This window comes from Muscardinus avellanarius (genome assembly GCF_963383645.1).
Source record: "Muscardinus avellanarius genome assembly, chromosome: 14".
NCBI classification, from domain to species: domain Eukaryota; kingdom Metazoa; phylum Chordata; class Mammalia; order Rodentia; family Gliridae; genus Muscardinus; species Muscardinus avellanarius.
In genome coordinates, this window is record NC_137800.1 from 34247810 (window position 1) to 34275428 (window position 27619).

Consider the following 27619-nt stretch of genomic DNA (forward strand, 5'->3'; position numbering starts at 1 on the left):
CAATATATACCACTCTGGATATTTTTTTGAATTAACATAATGGATGACTATGGGCATTAGAGCTTAATTCTTTTGGAATCCCAGTTGAAAGAGATAGTGAGTCATTTATAAATTATAGATTTAATGCTGTATGTGTTTGTATATGTCGGGCACTAGAGATAGAACCCAGGTGCATTCTACCTCTGAGTTATACCCTGGGTCTATTTTATTTTTTATTTTGAAAGAGGGTCTTGCTAAATCACTAAGACTTGCCTCAAACCTGTGATCCTCCTGTCTCAGCCTTTCAAGTATTGTAGTTATAGGTACATGCCACCATGCCTGCCTCAGATTTAATTTCTTTACTATGTTTATCACTATTCTGATTTTATGTATTTTTGTAAGTTTTTTTCTTATTAGTACATTGTGATTATATATCATAGTGAAGTTCAGAGTGGTGCAAACATTTCATAAGGTTTTCTTTAGTAGATTTTCCTTTTCACAGAATATGTCCATTTAATTTTTTTATTTAATTTTCTTTCTTTTGGGGCAATGCTGGAATTAGAACCCAGGGCCTCACAAATATTAGACAAGCACTATACTGCTGAGCTATACCCCCAGTCCTATCCATTTAATCTAAAGTGTCAAAATTTGGCATAAAGTTATCTATAATATCCTGTTACTAGATTTTCGTGTATGTAAGGACTTTGCTATATTCTGTTTCATTCCTAATATTGATTTATGTCTTCCTTTCATTTTTAACAAGGACATACTGATTTTTTTATTTCCTTTAAAGAACTGACTTTTGACCTTGTTGATTTTTCTCTATCATTTATTTGTTTACTATTTTACTAATATTTTATTATTATTATTTTGCCTAAAAAGTGACATTTATTCAAAGAAAAAAAAATTTTAAATGACAAGATGTCCATCCCTTGGCTCCCTTTCCTTCCTCTTCCAGTTGCTCCTCAGCCCCCAGATTTGAACGCTGGCTGGGGCTAGGTAGTAGGACAGTCCCTCTCAGATGAGGTCAGCAACACTGAGGGGCATCTCTTTAATGGAGGTGTTGTAGAAGGTCTCAGTGTCTCAATGAGTTCTTTTGTCTTTTGTCATGATGTTAATTGCCATACCTTTACAGCTCAAACACCCACCTCTCCCTATTCTGGGGATATAGTTTTCCCTGTTAGTGGAAAGGTGGTAATTGATGACTAAAGAAGCCTGCTGCTGCACATTGATGCCCCTGGCCTGTGTCAAGAAAGATGATAAATTTAGCCTGTGAAGGAGGATATACTGTATTCAGAGGGAACTTCAGCATACATATAGACAGCCAAAGGAAGGCAACGGAATAAGTATCCCCTGTTCCCAAAGACCTGAGGCCTGTTAGATTTTTTTCCAAGTTGCTACTTTTTTGAGAGAGATACTAGTTGGCCCCCTTGAAGAGGGAATCACCTTGGATTTATTTATTATTATAATTAATACATTTTAATTGTACAAATTAATGGGTTTCACTGTGGCATTTCTATACCTGCTTATATTGTGTGTTGATCATTTCCATGCCCGCCCTGGCTTCTACCTTTTTTTACTCTCCTCTCATCTTCCCTGATTCTAATGATCCCTCTTCTGCTTTCAGGTTTGTTGTTTGTTTGGTATTCACATAGGGAAGACAATACACTATACTTGTCTTTCTGTGTCTGGCTTATTTCACTCAGATAATACCTTCAGTTCCATCCATTTTCCTTCGAGTGACAGAAATGTATTCTTTATGGTTAAGTAATATCCCATTGTATAAATATATTTTACTTTTTTATCCATTTATCTGCTGATGGACTCCTAGGCTGGTTCCATAATTCAGTTACCTAAGTAGTACTGGAAGAAACATGGATATACAGTAATCTCTTATATGCTAACTTTGAGTCCTTCTGGTATATTTCCAAGAGCCATAGTTAATTCTGCTTTTAGCTTATGAAGACCTTCCATACTCTTTTCCATAGTGGCTATGCTAATTTACATTGCCACCAATAGTGTTTAAGGGGTTTCTTTTTCTCCACGTCCTCACCAGCATATGTCATATACAAATTTTTAGTAACCATTCTGAATGAGTTGAGATGGACTCTTAATGAAGTTTTGATATGTATTTTCCTAAGGGCTAAAGATGTAGAGCATTTTCATGTATTTGTTGGCCATTTGTATGTCTTTTGAGAAGTGTCTGTTCAGATCATTTGCCCGTTTTTTATTGAATTACTTGAGAGTTTTTTGTTGTCATTAAGCTTTTTTAGTTCTTTATATATTCTGAATATTAATTTTCTGTCACATAGAATAACTGGCAGCAATTTTCTCCCATTCTGTCAGCTGTTCATTCTACTGACCATTTCCTTTGCTGTGCAGAACATTCAATTCTGTTGTTGTTGTTGTTGTTATTGTTGTTGTTGTTGCAGTACTGGGGATGGAACCAAAGGGCATTGCACCTCCGAGCTACTCCCCCAGCTCTAATTTTTAGTCTTCTTATTTTTTGAAACAGTGTCTCACTGAGTTTTGAAGGGCCTCGCTAAGTAGCTGAGGCTATCCACAAACCGTGACCCTTCAGTCTCTGCCTCCCGAATGCTGGGATTACAAGTGTGCGCCACCACGCCTGGCTTACTTGTCAATTCTTGATTTTGTTTCCTGAGCTGTTGGAGTCTTAATCAGGAAATCATGGTGTACCAATATCTTGAAGTGTTCCCCCTAAGTTTTCTTTTAGTAGTTTCAAAGTTTCGTTTCTTGCATTAAGATTTTGATCCATTTTGAATTGATTTTTATATAGTGTGACAGGGTTCTAATTTCAGACTTCTACATGTAGATATCTAGTGTTCACAGCACCGTTTATTGAAGAGACTGCCTTTTCTCCAGTGTATGTTTTTGGGGCCTTTATTGATAGAATCAATTGGCTGAAGATGCATGGGTTTGTGACTTAGTCCTCAATTCTGTTCCATTGGTCTGTGTGTCTGTTTATGCCAGTACCATGTCGTTTTTGTTACTATGACTGTATGGATTGTGATACCCCCAGCATTATTCCTTCTACTTAGGAAGGCTTTGTATACTTGATGTCATTTGTGCTTTTATATTGTCTTTTCTAGTTTTGTGAAGAATACCGTTGATATTTTGATGGGCATTGCATTGAATCTATAGATTGCTTTGAGTAATGTGGCCATTTCAATAGTATTAGTTATCCCATATGTGAACACCGGTAGTCTTTTTACTGTCTTAGTGACTTCTTCAATTCTTTCATCAATATTCTGTAATTTTCACTATAGAGGTCTTTTATATGTTCAGCTAAGTTTATTCCTAGGTTTCTCTCTCTCTCTATCTCTATCTCTATCTCTATCTCTCTCTCCCTTCCTACCTCCTTCTTCCTCCACCGCTCCTCGCATGTGTGCATGAAGTATGTGAGTTTGGCTATTGTGAATGGGATTACTTTTCTGATTTCTTTCTCACCAAGTTCATTATTAGTATATAAAAAGCTACTGACTTTTTATGTTGATTTTGTATCCTGCTAACTTTACTGAACTTGTTTATCAGTTCTAAAAGTCTTTTGGTGGAGTCCTTAGGATTTTCTTTGTACAGAATATAATTTGACTTCCCCTTTCCAATTTGTACACCTTTTATTTCTTTCTCTTACCTAATTGCTCTGGCTAAAATTTGTAGTTTTAGTTGGAATAACAGTGATGAGAGTATTCGAACACCTTTGTCTTGTTTTTTATCTTAGAGGAAATGCTTTCATATTTTTCTTATTCAGTATGATGTTGGCTATGGGTTTGTCTTTATTATGTCAGAATGATATTTTGACATATAATTTATTCAGGGCTTTTTTCTTGCAGAGATGTTCCATTTTACCAAAAGCTTTTTCTGGCATCTCTTGAGATAATCATGTGATTTTTATCCTTGATTCTATTCTGTTTGCATTTACGAATTTGAATATGTGGAACCACTCCAGCATCCTTAGAATGAAGCCAACCTAATCATGGTGTATGATCTTTGCAATGTACTGTTGAATTTAATTTGCTAGTATTTTGTTGAAGATTTTTGTATATGTGGTTATCATGGATATTGGTCCATAGTTTTATTTTCTGTTGTATCTTTGTCAGGTTTTGGTAGCATAGTGATACTGGCTGCTGAATGAATTTTGATGGATTTTTTTTTATTTTATGATATACTTTGAGATTTTTTTTTTAATCTAGTAAAATTCTGCAATGAATCCATCCAGTCCTGGGATTTTCTTTGTTGAAAGATTTTTTTTATTACTGCTTCAATTTCATTACTGTTATTGATCTATTTACAGTTTTTAATCTTCTTGGTTAGATTTTTTAAAAATTTTTTATTGGTGCATTATAGTCAGACATCTTAATGGGGTTAAAGAAACTATAAAGATGATGGAGGCTTATATATACACATCAACTCATTTAGCCCTTCCCCAATTCCCATCCCATTCTCTCTCCCTCCCTCCTTCTCATATTTAGCTTACTGGTTGACTTTGATGTTTATGAATGTATGTCATGTACATGAGGGAATTTTCCTCTTCCTTCATCCCCTTCAGGTCACCTTATGGTTTCTTTTTCATCTAGAGTTCCTCCTATGACCCTTTATCTCCCTAGCTTCCCCATATTAAGGGAGAGCATCCAATTTTTTACTTTTTGTGACTGACTAATCTCACTTAGGATAATCTCCAGTGCCATGCATTTTCCTGCAAATGATATAATTTTGTTCTTTTTTATGGCTGAGTAAAATTCCATTGTGTACATATCCCATAGTTTTGTAATCCATTCATCTGTTGATGGCCATCTTGGCTGGTTCCATATTTTGGCAATTGTGAATTGTGCAGCTATGAACATAGGTACACATGCATTATTTTAGTATTTTGGTTTTCATTCTTTTGGGTAGAGATACCCAGAAGTGGTATTGTTGGATCATATAGTAGGTTTACTCCCATTCTTCTGAAGTTCTTCCATACTGTTTATTCAAAGTGGTTGCATTAATTTGCAATCCCACCATTAGTATATTAGAGTTCCCATTTCTCCACATCCTTGCCAGCATTTGATGTTGTTTGTGTTTTGAATGATTGCCATTCTAATTGAAGTTAGGTGAAATCTCAGGGTAGTTTTGATTTTCATCTCTTTGATTGCTAATGATGTTGAACATTTTTTCATAATTTACTGACAATTTGAATATCTTCTTTTGTGAAGTGTCTATTTAATTCACTTGCCCATTATTTGATTGGGTTATTTGTTTTCTTAGTCGTTTCTTGAGTTCTCTGTATATTCTAGATATTAGTCTTCACCAGAAGAATGGTTGGCAAAAATTTTCTCCTATTCTCTCAGCTCTTTGTTAATATTCTTGATAGTTTTCTTTGTTGTAAAGAAGCTCTTCAGTTTAATGCAATTCCACATGTTGATCCTCCTTTTAATTTCTTGTGCATTGGGTACTTTTGTTGAGAAAGTTTTTACCTGTGCCTATGTGTTGAAGTGTTGGAACTATGTCCTCTTCAAGGAACTGTAAGGTCTCTGCCCTGATTTCCAAGTCTTTGATCCATCTTGAATTGACTCCTGTGCAGGGTGTCAAAGTGAGGTTTATTTCCATTTTTCTGCATATGGTTAGCCATATTTGCAAACATCATTTGTTGAAGAGGCTACTTTTTTTTCCAGTATATATTTTTGGCCCCTTTGTCAAAAATTAATTGGCTGTAAGGGTACGGATTTGTTTGAGTCTTCTGCTTCATTGGTCTATGTGTCTGTTTTTGTGCCATTATCATGCTGTTTTTATTACTGTGACTTTGTAGTATAATTTGAAGTCAGGTATTATAATGTTTCCTGCATGGTTCTTGAGGCAGAGAACTACTTTGGCTTTCTGGATTTTTTGTTGTTCCAAATAAATTTTAAGGACTGACTTTTTATGTCTGTGAGGAATGACCTTGGTAATTTAAAGGGTATTGCCTTCAATCTGTAGATCACTCTTGGAAGAGTAGCCATTTTGATGATATTTATTCTGCCTATTCAAGAACATGAAAGATCTCTCTATCTCCTAAGGTCTTCTTCAATTTCTTTTTTCAGTTTTATAATTTTCTTTCTAGAGGCCTTTTACCTCCTTGGTTAGTTTTATTTCTAAGTATTTTATTTTTTTGTGGAATATCCTGAATGGAAGTGATTTCTGGATTTCTTTTTCAGTGGATTTATGGTTGGCATACAGAAAAGCTTCTGATTTTTTAAGATTGATTTTGTATCCAGACACTTTGCTGAATTTGTTGATCAGTTCTACAAGCTTTTTGGTTGAGTTTGTTGGATCTTCTAAGTATAGTATTATGTCATATGCAAATGGAGATAGTTTTAGTTATTCTTTCTCTATTTGTACCTCTTTGATTTTTTTCTCTTGCCTTACTGCTCTGGCTAGAGTCTCAGGTACTATATTGAAAAGAAGTGATAATTAACATCCTTATCTTGTTCCTGTATTTAGGGGGATTTTTTCAGTTTTTCCCCATTTAATATGATGTTGTCTGTGGGCCTGTTGTATGTGGGCCTTTATGATGTTGAGGTATGTTCCTTCTATTCCGATTCTCTGCAGTACTTTTAGCTTATAAATGTGTGTTGGATATTTTGAATGCTTTTTTGGCATCTATTGAAATAATTATGTGATTTTTATCTTTGGTTCTGGATATGTGATGAATTACATAGATTATTTTTTTCATATGTTGAACCTGCCTTGCATCCCTGGAATGAACCCTACTTGTTCATGATGTACAATTTTCTTGATGTGGTTTTGAAAGCATATTACTAGTATATTGTTTAGCAGTTTTGCATCTAAGTTCATCAATGATATAGGCTTATAGTTTTCTTTTCTTGAGCTGTCTTTATTCGATTTTGCCATTAATGTTATGTTGGCCTTGTAGAATGTATTGGGGAGGGTTCCTTTACTTTTTAACAGAATAGATTAAGGAGTAGTTGGATTAGCTCTTCTATGAAGGTTTCATAAAATTCACTTGGGAAACCATCTGGTCCTGGGCTTTTGTTTGATAGTAGGCTCCTTATTGCTGTGTCAATCTCTTTGATTGCTGTTTGTCAGTTTAAAATTTCTATAACTTCTTGACCCAGTTTAGGAAGGTTATATTTATCTAGAAAGTTGTCAGTTTCTTCCAGATTTTCCATTTTGTTAGCGTATAGTTTTTCAAAGTAGTTTGTGATAATCCTCTGGATTTTCCTGCTGTCAGTGGTACTATCTCATTTTTCATCTCTTATTTTCATAATTTGGAATGATATTCTCTCTCTTGTTTATTTTTTTTGAGAATCCACCTCTTGGTTTTCTTGATTTTTGGTATTGTTATTTTATTCTCTACTTCATTTATTTCTGCTTTGATTTTAATAATTTCCTGTCATCTACTGGTTTTGGGGTTAGACTTTCTGTTTTTCAAGGGCTTTTAGGTTTGTCATTAGGTTATTTATTTGGTGGTTTTCTGTTCTTCTTAAGTGGGCACTCAGTGCTATGAATTTTCCTTTTTATTTCTTTTTTGTGCTTTTATTGGTGCATTATAGTCTCAAATCATAACGTAAACCATGTTGACAATGACATACATGCACATGTATACATGCTCTTGGTGCCCCTCTCCCCATTTCCCTCCCTCCCTATATGGAGTACCCTGATTAACTTTGGTATATATTCACATATATACACATAGTTTATGGTAGTATATCTGCTAATGAACCTAAGTCTTCCTCCACCCCTACTCTTATATCTCTGCCCTGGTTACCCTAAGGTATCTCCTCATAGTCTGAAGTCTCTCTTGTATCCCAATTATGCCCTATTCTGTACATATTAAAGAAAACATATGACCTTTCACTTTCTGTGATTGACTAGTCTCACTTAAAATAATGTTCTCCAGGTCCTTCCATTTTCTTGCAAATCATGTAATTTTATTTCTCTTTATTGCTGAGTAGAATTCCATTGTATTTCCCATACTTTTGTAATCTATTCTTCTGTTGATGGACACCTAGGTTGGTTCCATTGTTTGGCTATTGTGAATTGTGCTGCTATGAACATGGGCATGCATATATTATTGTACTTCTCTGGTTTCAACCACTTTGGAAAGATATTCAGTAGTGGTAAGGCTGGATGATATGGTGGATCCATTTCCCAACTTTCTAAGGAATCTCCACACTGATCTTCATAGTAGCCCAACTAGTTTGCAATTCTACCAACAATGTAGAAGAGTGCCCATTATTGTTTTTTGACCTCTATATGCTTGCCATTCTGATTGAGGCTACATGGAATCTCAGAGTAGTTTTGATTTGCATCTCCCTGATGGCTAATGATGCTGAACATTTTTTTCATTCATCTATTAGCCATTTGTATTTTCTCTTTTGTGAAATGTCTCTTTAATTCCGTTGCCCATTCCTTTTTTTATTTTTTTAATTTTTTATGGCACTGGGGATTGAACCCAGGGGCATTCTACCTCCGAGCTACACCCCCAGTCCTAGTTATTTTTCTTTTTTTCTTTTGAAATGAAACAGGGTCTCACTGAGTTGCGAAGGGCCTAAGTAGCTGAGGCTGTCTGTGACCCGTGATCCTCCTGTCTCAGCCTCCCTAATGTTGAGATTACAAGTGTAAGCCACCACCGCCAGATTCAGTTGCCCAGTTCTTGATTGGGTTGATTTTCTAGTGTAGTCTTTTAAGTTCTTTGTGTATTCTAGACATTAGCCCTCTATCAGAAGAATAGCTGGTAAAGATCTCCTATTCTGTAGGCTTTCTCTTAGACTCTTGATGATTTCCTTTGGTGAGCGGAAACTTTTTAGTTTGATACCATCCAACATATTACTTGTTTTAATTTCCTGAGCTTTGGAGTCTTGTTGAGGAAGTTACTGCCTATACCTATATGCTGGAGTTTTTCATCTATGCCTTCCTCTAACAGCTTCATAGACTGTTCTACCTTCCAAGTATTTGATCCATCTCAAGTTGATTTCTGTGCAGTGCGAGAGGTAAGGATTTAGTTTTATTTCTCTAAAACTGGATAGCCAGTTTTTCCAGCACCATTTATTGAAAAGCCTCTTTTCTCTAGCATATGTATTTGGCCCCTTTATTGAAGATCAACTGACTATAAGTGTGTGGATTTGTTTTTGTATCTTCTATTCTGTTCCATTTGTCTGTATGCCTGTTTTGTGCTAATATCATGTTGTTTTAATTACTATAGCTCTGTAGTTTAATTTGAAGTCAGAAATTGTGATGCCTCCTTCAATTTTCTTGTTACTGAGAATTATTTTAGGTATCCTAGGTCTTTTGTTTCTCCATATGAAGTTTATGACTGATTTTTTTAGGTCTGTGAAGAATGACAGTATTTTTATAGGGATTGCATTGATTATATAGATCTCTTTTGGTAAAATGGCTATTTTGATTTTATTTATTCTACCTATCGAAGAGCAAGGGCTTTACACTTTCCAAGGTCTTCATCATTTTTTCTTTCTTTTGTGTTTTATAATTGTTATTGTAGAGGTCTTTTACCTCTTTCATTAGGTTTAGTTCTAAGTATTTTATTGGTTTTGAGGGTACTGTGAATGGCATTGTTTTCTATATTTCATTTCCTGTGGGCTCATAATTGGTAAATAGCAAAGCTACTTATGTTTTTTAATTTGTTTTATATCCCGCTACTTTTCTGAAATGGTTAATCAGCTCTAGTAGTCTTCTGGTTGAGCTTTTCCAGTCTTTTAGGTATAGGATCATGTTATCTGCAAGCAAAGATAATTTTGGTCCTTCTTTTTCTAAATGAATTCCTTTGATATCCTTCTCTTATTACTCTGACAAGAGTCTCAAGACCTTTATTGAAATGGAGGGGTGATAGTGGGCATCCCTTGTTCCTGATTTTGGAAGGAATTCTTAGAGTTTTCCCCATTTAATATGATGCTAACTTTGGGTTTATTGTATATTGCCTTAATAATGTTGAGAGATATTCCCTCAGTTCCAAATTTTCTGCAGTATTTTTAACATGAATGATGTTGGATTTTGTCAAATGCTTTTTCAGCATCTATTAATATGGTCTGGTTATTTTCATTCTTACTTCTGTTTATGGGCTGAATAACATGTATTGATATGCATATATTGAACCAGCCTTGCTTTCCTGGAATGAAACCAACTTGGTCATGGTGTACAATTTTCTTGATGTTATTTTGAATGTGCATGGCTAATATTATGTTTAGAATGTTTGCATCTATGTTCATCAATGATATTGTTCTGTGATTTTCATTTCTTGAGGTATCTTTATTTGGTTTTGATATTAATGTGATACAGGCCTCATAGGAGTTTGGAAGAATTCCATCACTTTTGATTTCATGGACTAATTTGTGAAGTATTGGGTTTAGTTTTGTAGAATTCATCTAGAAACCGATCTGGACCTGGGATTTTCTTTGATGGAAATATTTTTATTGCGCCGGGCGTGGTGGCGCACGCTTGTAATCCCCGCGCTTGGGAGGCAGAGACAGGAGGACCGCGCAGGTTCGAAGCCAGCCGCGCGCGCTGGCTTAGGAGACCCTGTTTCCAAAATGAAAATGTAAAAATAGGTCTGGGAGTGTAGCCCGGAGGTAGAAGGGCTTCCAGGAACCCCAGTACCACCCAAAAAAAAAAAAAGAAAAAAAGAAATATTTTTATTGCTGTTTCTATTTCTTTGCTATTGTATGGTTTAGGTTTTCTATATCCTCTTGGCTCAACTTATGTAAGATTTATGCGTTTAGAAATCTGTCGATTTGCTGGTGTGGTGGTGCATACCTGTAATCCCCACACTTGGGAGGCTGAGACAGGAGGATCGCACAGGTTGGAAGCCAGCATCAGATACTTAGTGAGGCTCTCAGCAACTTAGTGAGACCCTGTTTCCAAATAAAATATAAAATAGGTCTGGGAGTATAGCCCGGAGGTAGAAAGCCCCTAGATTCCACCTCCAGTACCACCAAAAAAAAAAAAATCTGTCAATATTTTTTCATGTTTTCCAGTTTGTTGGAATATAAATTTTCAAAATAGTTTTTGATGATCCTCTGAATTTCCTCACTGTCTGTCACGTTTTCGTGTCTGATTTTAATGATTTGGATTGATTCTCTCTTTTGGTTTGGTTGGCTAGGGATTTGTCAATCTTGTTAAACAACTTTTCAAAGAACCAGCTTTTTTTTTTTTTTTTTTTTTTTGGTGGTACTGGGGTTCCTGGAAACCCTCTACCTTCGGGCTATACTCCCAGACCCATTTTATTTTTTTTTATTATTTTTTATTTAATTTTTATTGGTGCACTGTATTCATACATCATAATGGGATTAAAAAAAAACTTGTGTAAACATACATGCACATATCGCCCAGTTACCCCCTACCCAATCCCCACACCATTCCCTCCCCATCTCTCCTTCCCATGCTTGGCTTAGTGGTTGACTAATACTGTAGCAATTTATCCAAAATTAACAATGATAATCTCACATAACAGATTCATTTGTCTGATATCAAACTTTTGATCACTTAGAGATAACATTTCAATATTTGTTTTTGTTTTCTTTCTTACCAGAGGATTTTTTTCTTTTTTTTTTTAAGGTGAAACTATCATACATTTATTTGTTTTTCAGAAAAAATCTATCCTAACATGAAATATGAACTCTAAATACCCAAAACAATCTCGAATAAGAACAAAGCTAGAAGAGAACCATTTTATATTTTTATTTGGAAACAGGGTCTCTTATGCCAGTGAGGCTGGCTTCGAACCTGCATGATCCTCCTGTCTCCATCTCCCAAGCACGGGGATTACAAGCGTGCGCCACCATGCCCAGCCCAACTTTTTTATTTGTTGATTTTTTTGTATTTTTTTAATTCTTTATTTCATTTGTTTATGCTCTGATTTTAATTATTTTCTGCCTTTTATTGGTTTTGGGATTAGACTGTTCCTGTTAGGGTACGTAACGTGTATCATTAGATTTTTTAAAAATTTTTTATAGGTGCATTATATTCATACATCATAATGGGGTAAAAAACTTGTGTGCACATACATGTATGTACACATTGCCCATTTAGCCCCTACCCAATTCCCACCTCATTTCTTCCTCATCACTCCTTCCCATGCTTGGCTTAGTGGTTGACTTTGATATGTTTAAGTACATTGTATGCTATAGAGAATTTCCTTCTTACGCCCTCCCATCCTCTCATTTAGGTTGTCTTGTTTGCTCCTCTATAGGATTTCCTTTTTCACCTAGAGTTCCTCCTATGACTCATTTCTCCTTACCGTTCACATATCAGGGAAAGCATCTGATTTCTTATTTTTTGTGACTGACTAATCTCGCTTTGCATAATGTCCTCCAGTTCCATCCATTTCCCTGAAAATGATGTAATTGTGTTTTTCTTTTATGGCTGAGTAAAATTCCATTGTGTACATATCCCACAGTTTTGTAATCCATTCATCTGTTGATAGACATCTTGGCTGCTTCTATAGTTTGACTATGGTGAATTGTGCAGCTATGACCATCGATACACATGCATTAGTTTGGTAGTTTGGTTTCCTTTCTTTTGGGTAGATACCCAGAAATGGTATTGTTGGATCAAATGGTCAATTTGTTCCCATTCTTCTGAGGATTCTCCATACTGTTTTCCAAAGTGGTTGCACTAATTTGCAATCCCAACAGTGTTTTAGAGTTTCCACTTCTCCACATCCTCACCAGCATTTGTTGTTGTTTGTGTTTTAAATGATTGCCATTCTAGTTGGAATTAGGTGAAATCTCAGGGAAGTTTTGATTTGCATCTCTCTGATTGCCAGTGATGTTGAGCATTTTTTCATGCATTTATTTGCCATTTGAATTTCTTCTTTTGTGAAGTGTCTATTTAGTTCACTTCCCCATTTTTTGATTAGATGATTTGTTTTCTTAGTGTTGAGTTTCTTGAGTTCTCTGCATATTCTCGATATTAGTCCTCTATCGGAGGTGTAGGTGGCAAAAATCTTCTCCCATTCTGTTGGCTCTCAATTGAGGTTCTTGACAGTTTCCTTTGCTGTATAGAAGCTCTTCAGTTTCATGCAATCCCATGTATTGATTCACCTTTTAGGTTGTTGTGCCTTTGTGGTCTTGTCTGTGCCTATGTGTTGCAGTTTTAGACCTATTTCCTCTTCAAGGAGCTTCAAGTCTGTGGTTTAATTTCCAAGTCTTTGATCCATCTTGAACTGACTCTTGTGCAGGGTGAGGAAGTAGGATTAATTTCCAATTTCTGCATATGGTTAACCAGTTTTGCCAATACCATTTGTTGAAGAGGTTATCTTTTTTCCAGTGTATGTTTTTGGCTCCTTTGTCCAAAATCAATTGGCCGAAAGTGTGTGGACTTGTTTCTGGGTCTTCTATTCTGCTCTATTGTTCCATTAGCATGAATTGCCTTGTTCTGCCCCTTTACCTTAAGTTTGTGACTATCTTTACTTGTAAGTTGTATTTCTCGCAAGCAGCAGATGGGTGGATTCTGGTTTTTAATCTATTTTGCCACTTTCTGTCTTTTTATTGGGCAGTTGAGGCCAGTTGCATTCAGGGTGATTATTGAGAGATAATTTTTAATTCCTAACATGTTAAGATTTTATTTCTGTTTGAAATACTGTTTATTCTTCCTTGCTTAGATGTCTGCTGGATGGAAAATCTCTTTTCTCTGGTTCTGGCATGTATTACCTATTTCTTCTTTGTAGTTAATCTCTTTGAGTATTTTCTCTAGTGCTGGTTTTGAAGACATAAATTTCTTCAGTTTCTGTTTGTCATGGAAGCTTCTTATTTCCCCATCTAATTTGATAGATAGTTTTGCTGGGTAGGAAATTTTTGGCTGGAAGTTGTTTTTTTTTCAGAGTTTGGAATATGTTACTACAGGCCCCTCTGGCTTTCATGAAGCTTCTTATTTCCCCATCTAATTTGATAGATAGTTTTGCTGGGTAGGAAAGTTTTGGCTGGAAGTTGGTTTTTTCAGAGTTTGGAATATGTTACTACAGGCCCCTCTGGCTTTCATGACTTGGTTTTGGAAGTCTGGAGTGAATCTAATTGGTTTGCCTCTGAATGGCACTTGGCCTGTTGTTTTTGTTGCCTTTAAGATTCTCTCCTTGGCTTCTACATTGGTCATTTTGACAATTATGTGGCCTGCGCAACATTTTCCCTGATCTTGTCTAAAGGGAGTTCTATAAGTTTCCTGGACCTGTTTGTCAACCTCTTGCTCTATGTTTGGAAAATTTTCTGCTATTACTTCTTTGAAGAGATTATTGATCCCTTTGGTTTCACCTTCTTTTCCCTCCTCTATTCCCATTATTCTTAGGTTATCTCTCTTAAAAATGGGCCCATATTTCTTTAATCTCAAATTCCTGCTGTTGGATTTTTATTTTCTAAGTTATAAACTATGTGTTTGTTATGGAGTAATCATCTTCTAGGAGCGAGATTCTATTCTTCATGTGGCCTAATCGATTGTTTATAGTTTGAACTGGTGGCATTACTTCAGTGATTGCATTCTTTATTTCTTTTAGACTCTCTCTGAATTCTTTTCACAAGTCTTGTATTAGTTCTACAGTTATATTCCATATTTGATCTTCTGGAGATCTCTGCATTTCTTTGTTATCAGGTTCTGATATCGTGGGGTTGTGGGCATTCTTTGCTCCATTGTTTTTCCTCCTTCCCATGATTTCAGAAGTTTGTGCCTTGTCTGGGTTCTTCTCCGGGTTACCACGACTTCACTTATAGTATTCTGGATCTCTGGAGTTTGTGGTAATCTCAGCTGCCACTACTCCTTTACTGGATTATATCGCAGACAGGGAGAAGATATTGAGAACCATCTCTTTGGGGCCATTCTAATTACCTGCAGTGTGTGAATCACCGCCTGTGGGTCTACCTCTTGTCTATTGTTTCTTTTGGTTTATGGTCATTAGGTCTTGATTTAATGCTAGCTATTACGTATGAGGGATTATGGAAGCTCTGGCTGAGATATTCTCCCAGAGAAGATTTACTGTTCTTCTGGAAGACAAATCACCATATAGGAAATTGCCTGAATCACATGGAGAACTTGTATTCTAATTATTTTTCCCCTAGTGCCCAATGAGACAACTGAAATACTTGCTCAGCCTCCTAGCCGCTTGTTCTTTGCTTCATTTCTCAATTTGTTGCCCTGTGCATAAGTGGTTTAGGAATGACACATACCTTAGGAAGAATATCATGTATAATATTTGGCTTGCCTTACAGTTCATTTTTCTGACCCTGTGTGCTGACTCCTTGGTAGACCATGTACTCTGTGGTTATCTTTCCATTCTACTCACTCTACAACCACAGCTCCATGCCTCCATTCTATTCAGCTTGCATGCCTCATGCCTAGAACTGACAAATACTCTTGAGGAGAGCAAGTGGCGGTGATGGTTATTTTACCTTCTTGTATTTCTCTTCTCCCTGGGATCTTAGCTGGCTAGTGCTGATAGTAGTTGTTTTTCTTCACTGTTTTAAATATCTGGGAGAGCGTATTTGTTTTTGTTTTATTTTATTCAGCTTCCCTATTTGTCTCAGCAGGAGAGTTGGATTCAGTACAAACTGCTTCTTCACAGCAGGAAGTATCAGTCTGCATCTGACGATTTTTTAAAATCATTTCTTGAAGTATATGATGTTAATTGCCATATGTTTTACATTCTTCAGGATGCAGTGTCAGCCTTACTTGCAAGAACATCAGCTGAGCTGTTAGCTGTGGAGCAAGAATTAGCACAAGAAGAAGAGGAACCAGGACCAGAGGAAGAACAAAGGGGTCCAGAAAGAGATTGGTAAGACATTTACTTTTGCTAGTGGGAACTCGCTGGGGTGATGTTCAATTTCTCTTAAGAAGCTTGCAGGGAAACCTTTACAGGTTCATATCTAATATTCTGGAATTATGGAAAACAACATGGCTTCAGGGAGCTAGGGCTAGATTCTCCTTTGTCATTAGAGAAAGGAGGTGATAGCAACATTATGGGAAAGTTAACACATCAGTCAGGTTTTTTATTCTTGCTTCCAGTAATTTTTAATACTATTTTCTAGGCTTTTTAAAAATTTCTAAACTATCAAGTTTGAAAGATATGGTAGGTTATTGTAGAATTACAAATTTAAAACTGGCTTTATTTTTTTAAAAACTATTAGGAATGCCATTTAAGCTGTGGTAAGACAAAGCAGAAAACAGCTTCTGAGTAGCTGTTTCTATGTTACCGTACTCACCTGTTTCTGTTTCCCCTCTCTGTATTCATGCACCATCCTTTAAAAAGGGATGTTCGATTTATATATCTATAAACATGTATGACGAGCTATCTTTCCTAATTTGCAGGGCTTTCTCTAAAAGCAAATTTTAGTGATTGCTTTAGTTTTAAGTAGATACAGTATGTAAACTCATTTGGATTAATTTTTTATATATAGTTACTTAGACTGTTCTGTGTATGTATTAAATACTGTTAACATATCTATGTATTAAACTTTTTGGAAACTCAGAGTGACAAGGTATAGCATAAATAACAAAATCATGGACATGTAGAAGGGAGGGCTACAACAGCGATGTAAAAAGGTAGAGGGAACCAGGAGTGGTGGTGCATGCTTGTAATCCCAGCACTTGGGAGGCTGAGACAGGAGGATCACATAGGTTCAAAGCCAGCCTCAGCTACTTAGTAAGGCTCTCAGCAACTTAGTGAGACCCTGTTTCCAAATAAAATAGGTCTGATAGTATAGCTCTGAGGTAGAAAAGCCCCTGGGTTCCACCCCTAGTACCACAAAAAATAAAAAGGTACAGGGATATTTTGTGCTTATCAAAAGTTCTTTATAGTGAATAAAAATCAGAGCAGTGCAGATTAAACATGAGAGTAATTATGAGGTTTATTGTAGTGTCCTTAATACTAAGCTTTTCTCATGCTTGTAAAATATAATTTACTTCACACATATTTTTAAAAATGTACTTCGTATGTAAAAAAATGAATTCATAGCTTATAGCAGTCATTGCTGGTTCCTCTTTGTGTTCATTTCCTGGCTGAACATTTAATAACTATTTTCTGCCATTTCTTAGCTATGTCACCAATAGCAGTTCAAACTCAACATTTATATATCAGTGGAAAAAATGTTTTTATTTTTAAAAATATGTCACTCAGCAGGAGATGCTGTAAACGCCCCTGGTGCTCCTGCTTTGTATATTCTCTATGGACTGTCTTGATACAGAATGCACACTTGTAATATACCACCCATGCCCATGCCACAGCTCAGCTCCTCATAGAGATGAGCACTGTGGCACTGAGTCTTCAGTGATTCAGTAGTAAACTCCCTTTCCATAGGGACTATGGACTGTGAACACAACCAGTAATGAGTATTTATTTCTCTTGTCCTATTTATTCTTAGCCAAGAGTAACCCCATTCTGTTATGTGATTAATTTTTTAATATGAATAAGTAATACCAAATTGCTTTATATAATGAGTTCAACATTTTTAAATGTGGTATTAAATTTGATGCATGATTTTCAAAATATTTCTGTTTAATATCTGAAAATTAGGTCAAATTTCATAAATTCAGCATTTTAGTACTACACTATGATGATTTTGCTGCATATTGCTAGAGAATAAAGTGAGAATTTTGTTTTAAGGGCTATTTAATTAAAAGTTCTAGCCAAAGAATTGCTGAATCATTATGTTTAAATCTGTTGCTTGTTTCCCAGGTAACAGGTTAACGTGCCCATATTCCTGGAATATGTCTTACTTTTATCTTAATTTACTTTACTATAGGTTAACAGTGCTAAGAAAGGCTTCTGATGAAATTGTGGCTGAAAAAGAGGCTGAAGTCAAATTGACAGAGGGCGGTAGCTATACAGAAGACCCAGGTGCATGCACTAGTGTGCCCGAGACAGAGGAAGACGAAGACGGACAGAGGAAAGAAAACTCATGTGCCAAAGACTATAGAAGCCAGCCACTGGATGGAACACCCACCCTGGTGAGTACTCAGCTGTGCTTTTATCTGTTAAGACAGATGCCTTTCAGACTCGATAGATCTTGCTTATCTCTTCGGGTGTAATTCCATATTAAGATTTTGGTCCAAAACCTGATTGTGAAAGGCATTTATAGAAATAGTTGATAGACATTGCAAATGCTTTAAAGTTTTTAAATGGACTAAAAATATTAATTATTTACTTATATTTGATGTAAGAAAAAAATAGTACTGCCTATATTAGCTCTCAATAAATATTCTGTGAATATTTATTAAAAAGTATTTTGTGCAGCCAGTGTGGTAGTACATACTTGTAATCCCAGTACTTGTGAAGGTGAGAAATGAGGGTGTCAGATTTGTGGCCAGTCTCAGCTACTTAGTGAGGCCCTTTGCAATCTGATGAGACCCTGTTTCAAAATAAAGAATAAAAAATAGTGTTGGGGGTGTAGCTCAGAGGTAGAATGGCCCTGAGTCCAGTTCCCAGTACCACAAAAAGAAAAGTATTTTCTGCATTTCTTTGGTAACAGCAAGGTTGCTATATTTTTTATTTTAGTTGTTGTTAATTAAAAGTCAAGTTAAAATAGAACAAAATTTTCATTTTAAGAAACCATGTACAAACTAAAAAGGTTCAAAGAGTTTAAATTACAAAAAGGTAGCAAGTATTTTGGGGTTTTTTTGTTTTGTTTTTTTTTAATTTTTTATTTTTTATTGGTGCACTGTATTCATACATCATAGTGGGATACAAACTTTTGGAGACATACATGCACACATCACCCAGTCAGCCCCCACCCGATCCCCACCCCATTCTCTCCCCATCCCTCCTTCCCATGCTTGGCTTAGTGGTTGACATCTAGTATTATAGCAATTTATCCAAAATTAACAATGATAATCTCACATAACAGTTTCATTTGTCTGATACCAAGCTTTTGATGACTTAAAGATAACATTTCAATATTTCTTTTTGCTTTCTTTCTTACCAGAGAATATTTTTTTCTATTTTTTAGGTGAAACTATCATATATTTATATATTTATTTTTCAGAAAAAAATCTATCCTAATGTGGAATATGGATTCTAGATACCCAAAATGATCTTGAAAAAGAACAAAGCAAGAAGACATATATTTTCTGATTTCAAACCATATAAAGCTACAATAATTGAAACAGTGTAGTACTGTTCTAAAGGCAGATATATAAACCATTGGAGTTAAATACAAGCCTAGAGCTAAATTCTTCCCTATATTGTCAAGATATTTTTGACAAGGTTTCCACGAACATTTGGTGGTGGAAATAATAATCTTTTAACTAAATATTGTTGAAAAATAATAAATTACATGGAAAAGAATAAAATTGGACCCTTACCTAATCCCATATACAAATATTAACTCAAAATAGATAAAAGAGACAGCCAGGCGTGGTGGCGCACGCTTGTAATCCCCGCGCTTGGGAGGCGGAGACAGGAGGATCGCGCAGGTTCAAAGCCAGCCGCGCTGGCATAAGAGACCCTGTTTCAAAAATATAAAATAGGTCTGGGAGTGTAGCCCGGAGGAAAAAGGGCTTCCAGGAACCCCAGTACCACCAAAAAAAAAAAATAGATAAAAGACCTAAATATAAATCTTAAGACTATAAACTTTTAGAAGAAAATCTGGGTCATAAAACCTCACAACATTGAAATTGGCAGTGATTTCTTGGATATGATTTCAATGGCACAGGCAACAGAAGAGTATACAAACTCCCTAAAAAATAAAAAAAAATATTGTATATCCAAAGACAATGTAAACAGAGTTAAAAGTTACTAATAGAATGGGATAAAATATTTCCAAATGCTCTATCTGAAGGTACATTAATATTCCAACTAGAAATCCTAAAAATTAACAACAATAAAGGCAAACAATACAATTTAGACATAGGTAAAAGACTAACATAAATAATGAATCTCCACAGATAACCAATCTTAGTTTTCTGTTGGATGGAAAATCTTGTTTCTCTGGTTCTGGTGTGTGTTACCTATTTCTTCTTTGTAGTTAATCTCTTTGAGTATTTTCTCTAGTGCTGGTTTTGAAGACATAAATTCCTTCAGTTTCTGTTTGTCATGGAAGCTTCTTATTTCTCCATCTAATTTGATAGGAAGTTTTGCTGGGGAGAAAATTTTTGGCTGGAAATTATTTTCTTTCAGAGTTTGGAATATGTTACTCCAAGCCCTTCTGGCTCTCATGACTTGTTTTGGGAAGTCTGGAGTGATTCTAATTGGTTTGCCTCTGAATGTCACTTGGCCCTTTGTTTTTGTTGCCTTTAAGATTCTCTGCTTGGCTTCCACATTGGTCATTTTGACAATTATGTGGCGTGGGGATCCTCTTCTCCGATCCTGTCTAAAGGGAGTTCTATAAGTTTCCTGGACCTGTGTATCAACCTCTTGCTCTATGTTTGGAAAATTTTCTGCTATTACTTCCTTGAAGAGATTGTTGATCCCTTTGGTTTCACTTTCTTTTCCCTCCTCGATTCCAATTATTCTTAGGTTAGCTCTCTTAAAATGGGCCCATATTTCTTCAATATCAGATTCCTGCTGTCGGATATTTTTTCCTAGATTAGAAACTATGCGTTCATTTTTGGAATGATCATCTTCTAAGAGCGAGATTCTGTTCTCCATGTGGTCTAATCGGTTGTTTGTGCTTTGAATTGAGTCCTTTACTTCATTAATTGCATCCTTTATCTCTTTTTGGCTCTCTCTGAGTTCTTTTCGAAGCACCTCTCTTATTTCTACAGTTATTTTCCTGATTTGATCTTCTAGAAATCTCTGATTTTCTGTTTTATCGGGTTCTATTTTATTCGGATGTTGTGGGGTTGTGGGCATTCATTGCTCCAGTGTTATTCCTCTTTCCCATGATTTCGGAAGTTTGTGCCTTCTTTTGGTTCTTCCCTTGGGTCACTATGACTTCCCTTAAGGTGCTCTGGGTCTCGAGTCTGTAGTATCTCAGACCCCACTACTCCTTTACTGGGTTGTATCACAGAGTCTCCGACCCGGACTGTCGATAGAGGCGGTAGCAGGTATTTTGATGACCGACAAATTTCAGATCTGTGAAGTAATCATACAGAAGTAGACTAATAGATTACACAGGGCTGCTATTTAATTGTCTCAAGTTTCAAAGTTTCAATTTCAAACATGAAGTTAATTTTTGTTAATGGTGATTGAATCTCCTTTGGAAGATGGTGGATGATTTGGTTTAGGCACAGGTGCCAGCCAAGCTATTGAAGAGATAACTTTTCTTTTCTTTTTTTTTTTTTTTTTTTTTTTTTTTTGGTGGTGGTACTGGGGTTCCTGGAAGCCCTTCTACCTCTGGGCTACACTCCCAGACCTATTTCTATTTTTACTTTTTTTTTTTAATTTGGAAACAGGGTCTCCTAAGCCAGCACGCACGGCTGGCTTCGAACCTGCGTGATCCTCCTGTCTCTGCCTCTCAAGCACGGGAATTAAAGCGTGCGCCACCACGCCCGGCCATAACTTTTCTAGTTAAGTGAGAGATTGTATTGATTACTATCCTGAAATGGGCAAAATCCTTAAAAAAAGTCTTTATTAAGCTTTGAGGCTGGCACCTTTGGGATATTGGTAAAGAAGTATAGAAAATTCTAAGTTTTCATTCCTGACACAATAGTATCGTACTCTGAGAACTTCTACAAAAAAAATCAAACATTCATCAAAACGCAAGTCTAGAATCAAGTTTACACCTGATAGACATCTACCTGTGCCTACAGTTTGCATTTTGACACTTATATTTTAACTTAAATTTTATTTATTTATTTTTTTTGCACTTCTAATGATCCAGTAAACATCCAAACGCAGCTTCATAGTAGTGATTGTACTCACATATGTATAACTGCATACTCTGGTCTAGAGTTAGTCGCATATTTTTATTTTCTTTGTTTAATTATTTTAGTATTTATTTTAAATAAGAATCAAAAATCTGAATAATGTTTGCTAATAATATATTTCCAAATAGGTTTCATCATAGAACCTCTTTAAATAAAAAAAGATGATAAAGGTAACCTTGTTGGGTAGATATTATTCTACTTACTGAGGGCAATTTCCCAAGAACACAAGAGAAAACCATTTCCACACTTTCCCTTCATAAATATCGTGCTCTGTAATATAAGCCTTTCTTTCAAGAGTGTCACCAACACTAGATAAGTCTGTCTAGCATTAGATATTTACTTTTACTTAGAAAAACAGTAAATAAGTATACATTCAGTAGCTGTTGATAAATTGCCACCTTCTCTTGTAGGTTGATAAAGAGACAAACACTGATGAAGTTGTTAGTGACAGCATAGCAGTCCGCCCCAAAGACCGCAGCGGCCTGAGCACAAGACAGCATCCCTTCGTGAGGAGCAGCGTGATCGTACGCTCCCAAACCTTTTCTCCCGGTGAGCGGAGCCAGTATGTCTGCAGGGTAAGTGATGTGTCCCCGACCTGAGGAGGCACTGGGAACTGCAGCTTCTGCCCCTCCTGCCAGCAGTGGGTGGCCTGCTGATGCAAGGGACTGTGTGCCTGAAACCACAAATTCTGACTACAAATTCTTATGGCTCAGAAATCCTATATAATATACGCAGAATATCATACTCACTTGTGTTCTTTTTAGTTTGTTTTCTCACAAATTTAATGTCTCATGGTTTTCTGTGATTTGTATGGCAAGTAAATAGGACTCAAGGATCTAGATGCTAAGAATTTTTGGACTTTGGTCCGTGTTTAGAAACAAAGTGACTTTTAAGAAACATTTTGTTTATTTATGCTTTATGTTATATGTGTTTCAGACTGTTAATCTTGCTGAACTGAAATGGAGTTGGATTTTAGAACAAAATCCATCTCTTAATGCCTCTGCATACTGAGTCAGATACTTACTTCTATAAATAAAACTGTGGGATTTATATTAGTTTACCAAATTCTGCTTCTCCATATATTAAGATAGATTTAATATTACAAATTGGGTTACAAATAATTTTAAAATTCTGACTTTATTCATTCAAATAAAATATTAAGTACTTCTCTAGATACTTGGTATTCATCCAGAAACAAAGGAAATCCAGAGCCTGCCCTTGCAGTGCTTTCCTTCTTGTGAATGAGCTGGGTGTACATAGTAAATATGTCAAAAAAGTTGTAGAAAATAGCAGGGCAAGTTGGGAGCTCAAAAGCAGAAAGCAGTGCTCACAGTATGCGCAGTGGTCAGGAAACATCCACAGAGGCTGAGCGTCCAGATAGCACAGACTGTTCTCAGTGCTGACATTGAGCTCTGTGCTTTATGTTAACCTTTCTTTTAAAAAAGGATATTGCATATTAGCCAAAAAGGATTGCTTTTCTACAAAAGTGTACAATTACCTTAACATATGACTGTTGATGACAATTACCAAAAATTAATAAATTATTTAAGAAAACCACAGAACAGAAAAGAACATATTTGGGGAGGATTTTCTTAAAGATTTAGCTCATCATATTATCACTATCTGCTATATTTGGTAGTCTTCTCAATTCTGACTTTCACTAGGACTCTGTTATGTAGTGATTTTTTTTTTATATCTTTTGTTGCCAGTTAAATCGAAGTGACAGTGACAGTTCAACCTTGGCTAAAAAGTCACTATTTGTGAGAAACTCCACTGAACGACGCAGTTTGCGGGTCAAAAGGGTATGTATTCCCTCAGCCAAGTCCCACTGTCCTAGAACAATCCAGATTCATGAATTGCAAAGCATAAATTTCAGGACTGAGAATCAGTGCTCCATTTGCTCAGGCTGTTGAGTGAAACCGCAGTGCAGGTATTGAGTCATTTACAAGGCCAGGAGGCTGTGCTTGAGCGCATTCATTCATCACTGGCCTGGGACCTGTGTTTACAAACATAGCTCAGGCTGGAAGCTGGTTTGTAGCATCTCTGGAGAAGAGGCTTGCTGGGTCCCCAAGTGCATAAGTGGGTTGAGTCCTCGTCTAACAATGCTTGCTCTGTCTCCACACCGTGCCTGGCTCTTGAGAAATCAGTCATTGAAGAAGTATAAGACCTGGTACCTTCTCTGACAGAGCAAACATTCTGCAAAGGAACAGGGTACAGGTTTTGTATGTTGTTTTCTTTTTGTTTTTCTAAGCGCACAGTTTTGTGACTTGCTTAAACAGTTGTTTTTAGAAGGATAAAATGAATGTACATGGGACAGCTCAGGTTGAGTTTTCCTAGAAATCATTGGCCTCTGAATGAACTTCAAGGATATATATGAGAGAATATTTAGATAAACTAAAAGATTAAAACTTGGACTGTCCAAGTAATTTATTTTGTTTTTATATATTTTTACTAGTGCATTATAGTCTCACATCATAATGTAAATCTTGTTGACAGTGACATACATGCACACAGCATTCAGTGGTGCCCCCGCTCACTCCCTAGCCCCCCTTCTCCATACAGAGTACTGAGATTGACATTGGTATTTTCACATATATACACAAAACCAATGGTAGTAAATCCTTCATTGATCCTCAGTCTTCCTCCTCCCCTGCTCCTAAAGCACCTCCCTGGGTCCACTAAGGTTTCTCCTCCATTATCTAGAGTCCCTCTGATATCCAAATTACTCCCTAGCTTCTGCATATGAGAGAAAACATATGACCCTTCACTTTCTGTGACTAGCCAATCTCACTTAACATAATATTCTCCAGGTCCTTCTATTTTTCTGCAAATGACATAATTTTGTTCTTCTTTCTTGCTGAGTAGAATTCCATTGTGTGGATATCCCATAATTTTGTAATCCACTCATCTAGTGATGGACACCTAGGTTGGTTCCATAATTTGGCTATTGTAAATTGTACTGCTATGAATATATGGATATGCATAAATTACTGTAGTTCTCTGATTTCAGTCCCTTTGGAAAGATACCTAGGAGTGGTATAGTTGGATGCCCAAGTAATTTAAAAAATTCTGAGTACTTATTAAGAGCTGGAATACTGAAAGAATAGTATTTGTTTACTATTATCATTTCAACTTAAAATGTATTATTTGGTAAGCACAGAGCACTGTGTGTGCTGAGCTCCATCAATGGCGAGATTGTTACCTTCAGGAGTCCAAGGTCTAGAGCAGGAACTCGGTGCACGAAGGACTATTAAAAGTCTGCTGGTGAAGGATTGTGATTCGCAGATAGCCTCAGCTACTTAGTGAAACCTTCCACAACTTAGACCTTGTTCTAAAATAAAGAATAAAAAATAGGGCAGGGTGTGTAGCTCAGAGGTAGAATAACCCTGGGTTCCACCCCAGTACCACAGTTGGGGTGGGGGGAAAGTGTGCTGGAAAGCTGGGCATGGTGGCACACACTTGTAAACCTAGTACTTGGAAGTCTGAGACAGGAGGATCTCGGTTCATGGCCAGCCTCAGCTACTTAGTGAGACCCTGTTTCAAAATAAGTAATAAAAAAAAATAAGCCTGGGAGTGTATCTCAGAGATAGAATGCCCCTGGGTTCATTCCCCAACACCCCCCCCACACACACTATATATATATATATATATATATATATATATATATATATATATGCGCTTGAGCCAGGCATGGTGGCACATGCTTGTAATCCCCATACTTAGAAGGCTGAGACGTGAGGATAGCAGGTTCATAGCCAGCCTCAGCAACTTAGTGAGCTGCTTAGTGAGACTCCACAACTTAGTGAGACCTTGCTTCAAAATTTTAAAAAATGGGATTAAGGGTGTGGCTCTGAGATAGAACTGCTTTGGTTTCAATTCCTAAATAAATAAGTAAATAAAGAAATAAATAAAAAGTGGGTTGAATATAAGAGACACGAGTTAGGGGGTCATCTACAGGAGAGTCTAAAAGAGGCCTCATGGGAGATATATGACATTAAGGCCTAGATAAAATTTTAAAAGAAAATGAAACCAGGCATGTTGGCATACACTTGTAATCCCAGTATGTGGGAGGCTGAGACAGGAAGATTGCAGATTCATGGCCAGTCTTAGCAAGTTGTGAGTCCCTCCACAACTTGATGAGACCCTGTTTGAAAATAAAGAATAAAATAGGGCTGGGAGTGTAGCTCAAAGGTAGAATTCCCCTGGGTTCAATCACCAGTATGGCAAAAAAGAAAAGAAAATGGTAGCTTTGGGGCAGGTAGGGTGTGCGTGGTATGTATTATCACATACCATTCTCCAGTCAAAGCCCTCACACTCAGAAACTTGTGTCTTTTCTTCCTAGTTTCCTGCCTACAAGTTCCCAGAAGACATTTATTCATACATATTTGATAATTATTTCTTGATAAATGGATAAGATTGGCCCTGGGAGGAACAATGGTGATTCAGTGGTGAAAATAGATAGTGCCCAGTGGGAAATCAAGAAAGGAGTTGGAATTTAACAATGTTGTATGGAGGAGGGAGTCAAAACCTTAGTTCCATCAAGTAAGGTTTGTTCTAGCTGACTCACACAGTGATTGCAAGGGTGTGCGCTTCAGGGATATTCATGTGTTCTGAAATAGAAGAAGTTTACATTTTTTGTAACATACTTATTTTTCACACAGGGCAGGGTAAGCTAGGCTCTACAATGGTAACAACCTGAAGAGTCCCTGTGATTGAAAAAGATGGTGTATTTTTCGCTTAGCTACTCCTTGCAAGAGTAGCTGCAGAGTGGCGGGATGCCCTGCTCTGTGGTACTCACCAGGCCCTGGCCAGTGGAGCCTTTGCCTCTGGTTCTTTGCTGTCCCTCATAGAGGTTCCGAAATGTGTTTGGCTTACTGCTCCCTTTTCAGAAAGAAAAATTACTCAGCACCCCCCAACCCCATCCACCTTTCTTAAGCAAGTAAAAAGATGCAGTGACCAATTTGCCCTTTTTTATATATCTATATTTCATTCCAGCCACCCTCAAAACAGGTTTCCCCACTATGCAGCTTGCAGGAGACAGAAATGTGTGACTCCCACACTGGCATTGAGAGGCTGCTGTCTATAAGTGACACACTTCCCTCCCACTCACCTTTGTTGGCCAAAGCAAGTCACTTGGCCAGTTGGGCCCTCATTTCCAGGGAGCAAGGAAGTGCAGTCCTAGCATGTTCTGGGAAGAAGGACAAGTAGAACATGAATGCCATATAACAAGGGTGCTTTGTTGTGTTTTCTAACTCTCCAGACGGTTTGCCAGCCAGTCCTCAGAAGGACAGCCCAAGAATGCCCGGTGCGCACATCTCTAGACCTAGAACTGGACCTTCAGGCCTCTCTGACCCGCCAGAGCCGCCTCAATGACGAGCTACAGGCCCTGAGGGGCTTGCGGCAAAAGCTGGAGGAGCTGAAAGCTCAGGGAGAGACTGATCTTCCGCCAGGTGTGCTGGAGGATGAGAGATTCCAGAAGCTCCTAAAACAAGCTGAGAAGCAGGTACGAAGCTAAGTGTCAATCCTCCTGAGGCCTGGCACAGGCTTCTTCCTGTTACAGGATGCAGCTGGGAAGTTCCCAGCTTACAACTTCATTTGGCTCAAAGTCTTCAGATGCCTTTTTGAGGACTTGAATCATGTCTTTCCCCACTGTTAAAGGAATGTTTTGGCACAGATAAGAGGCTCCCTGCTCTCACACCCCTGCAGCTTTGGTGGCCACTGGCCAGCTGACAGGAAGGGAGTGTGGTAGCAGGAAAGGTGGGCCTGGTGAGTTCTTCCCAGCATTTTCTCTGTATCAACAAGTGATATATTTCTTTTCCTTTCCTGTGCATAGTTCTTTAAG

The 27619-nt window shown here is 37.0% G+C and overlaps 1 protein-coding gene across 1 annotated transcript in view; it reads left to right on the forward strand.

Annotated features, from left to right (window-relative positions):
• Positions 1-27619, forward strand: part of WWC2 (WW and C2 domain containing 2) — a gene marked incomplete at its 3' end in the record, with an annotated part of 227871 nt that overhangs the window by 183595 nt on the left and 16657 nt on the right. The window contains exons 17-21 of the mRNA XM_080710126.1: positions 15627-15748; positions 17715-17919; positions 22188-22352; positions 23487-23579; positions 27038-27280. Coding sequence (XP_080566252.1) covers positions 15627-15748; positions 17715-17919; positions 22188-22352; positions 23487-23579; positions 27038-27280 — 828 coding nt within the window. The remainder of the gene's footprint in view (positions 1-15626; positions 15749-17714; positions 17920-22187; positions 22353-23486; positions 23580-27037; positions 27281-27619) is intronic.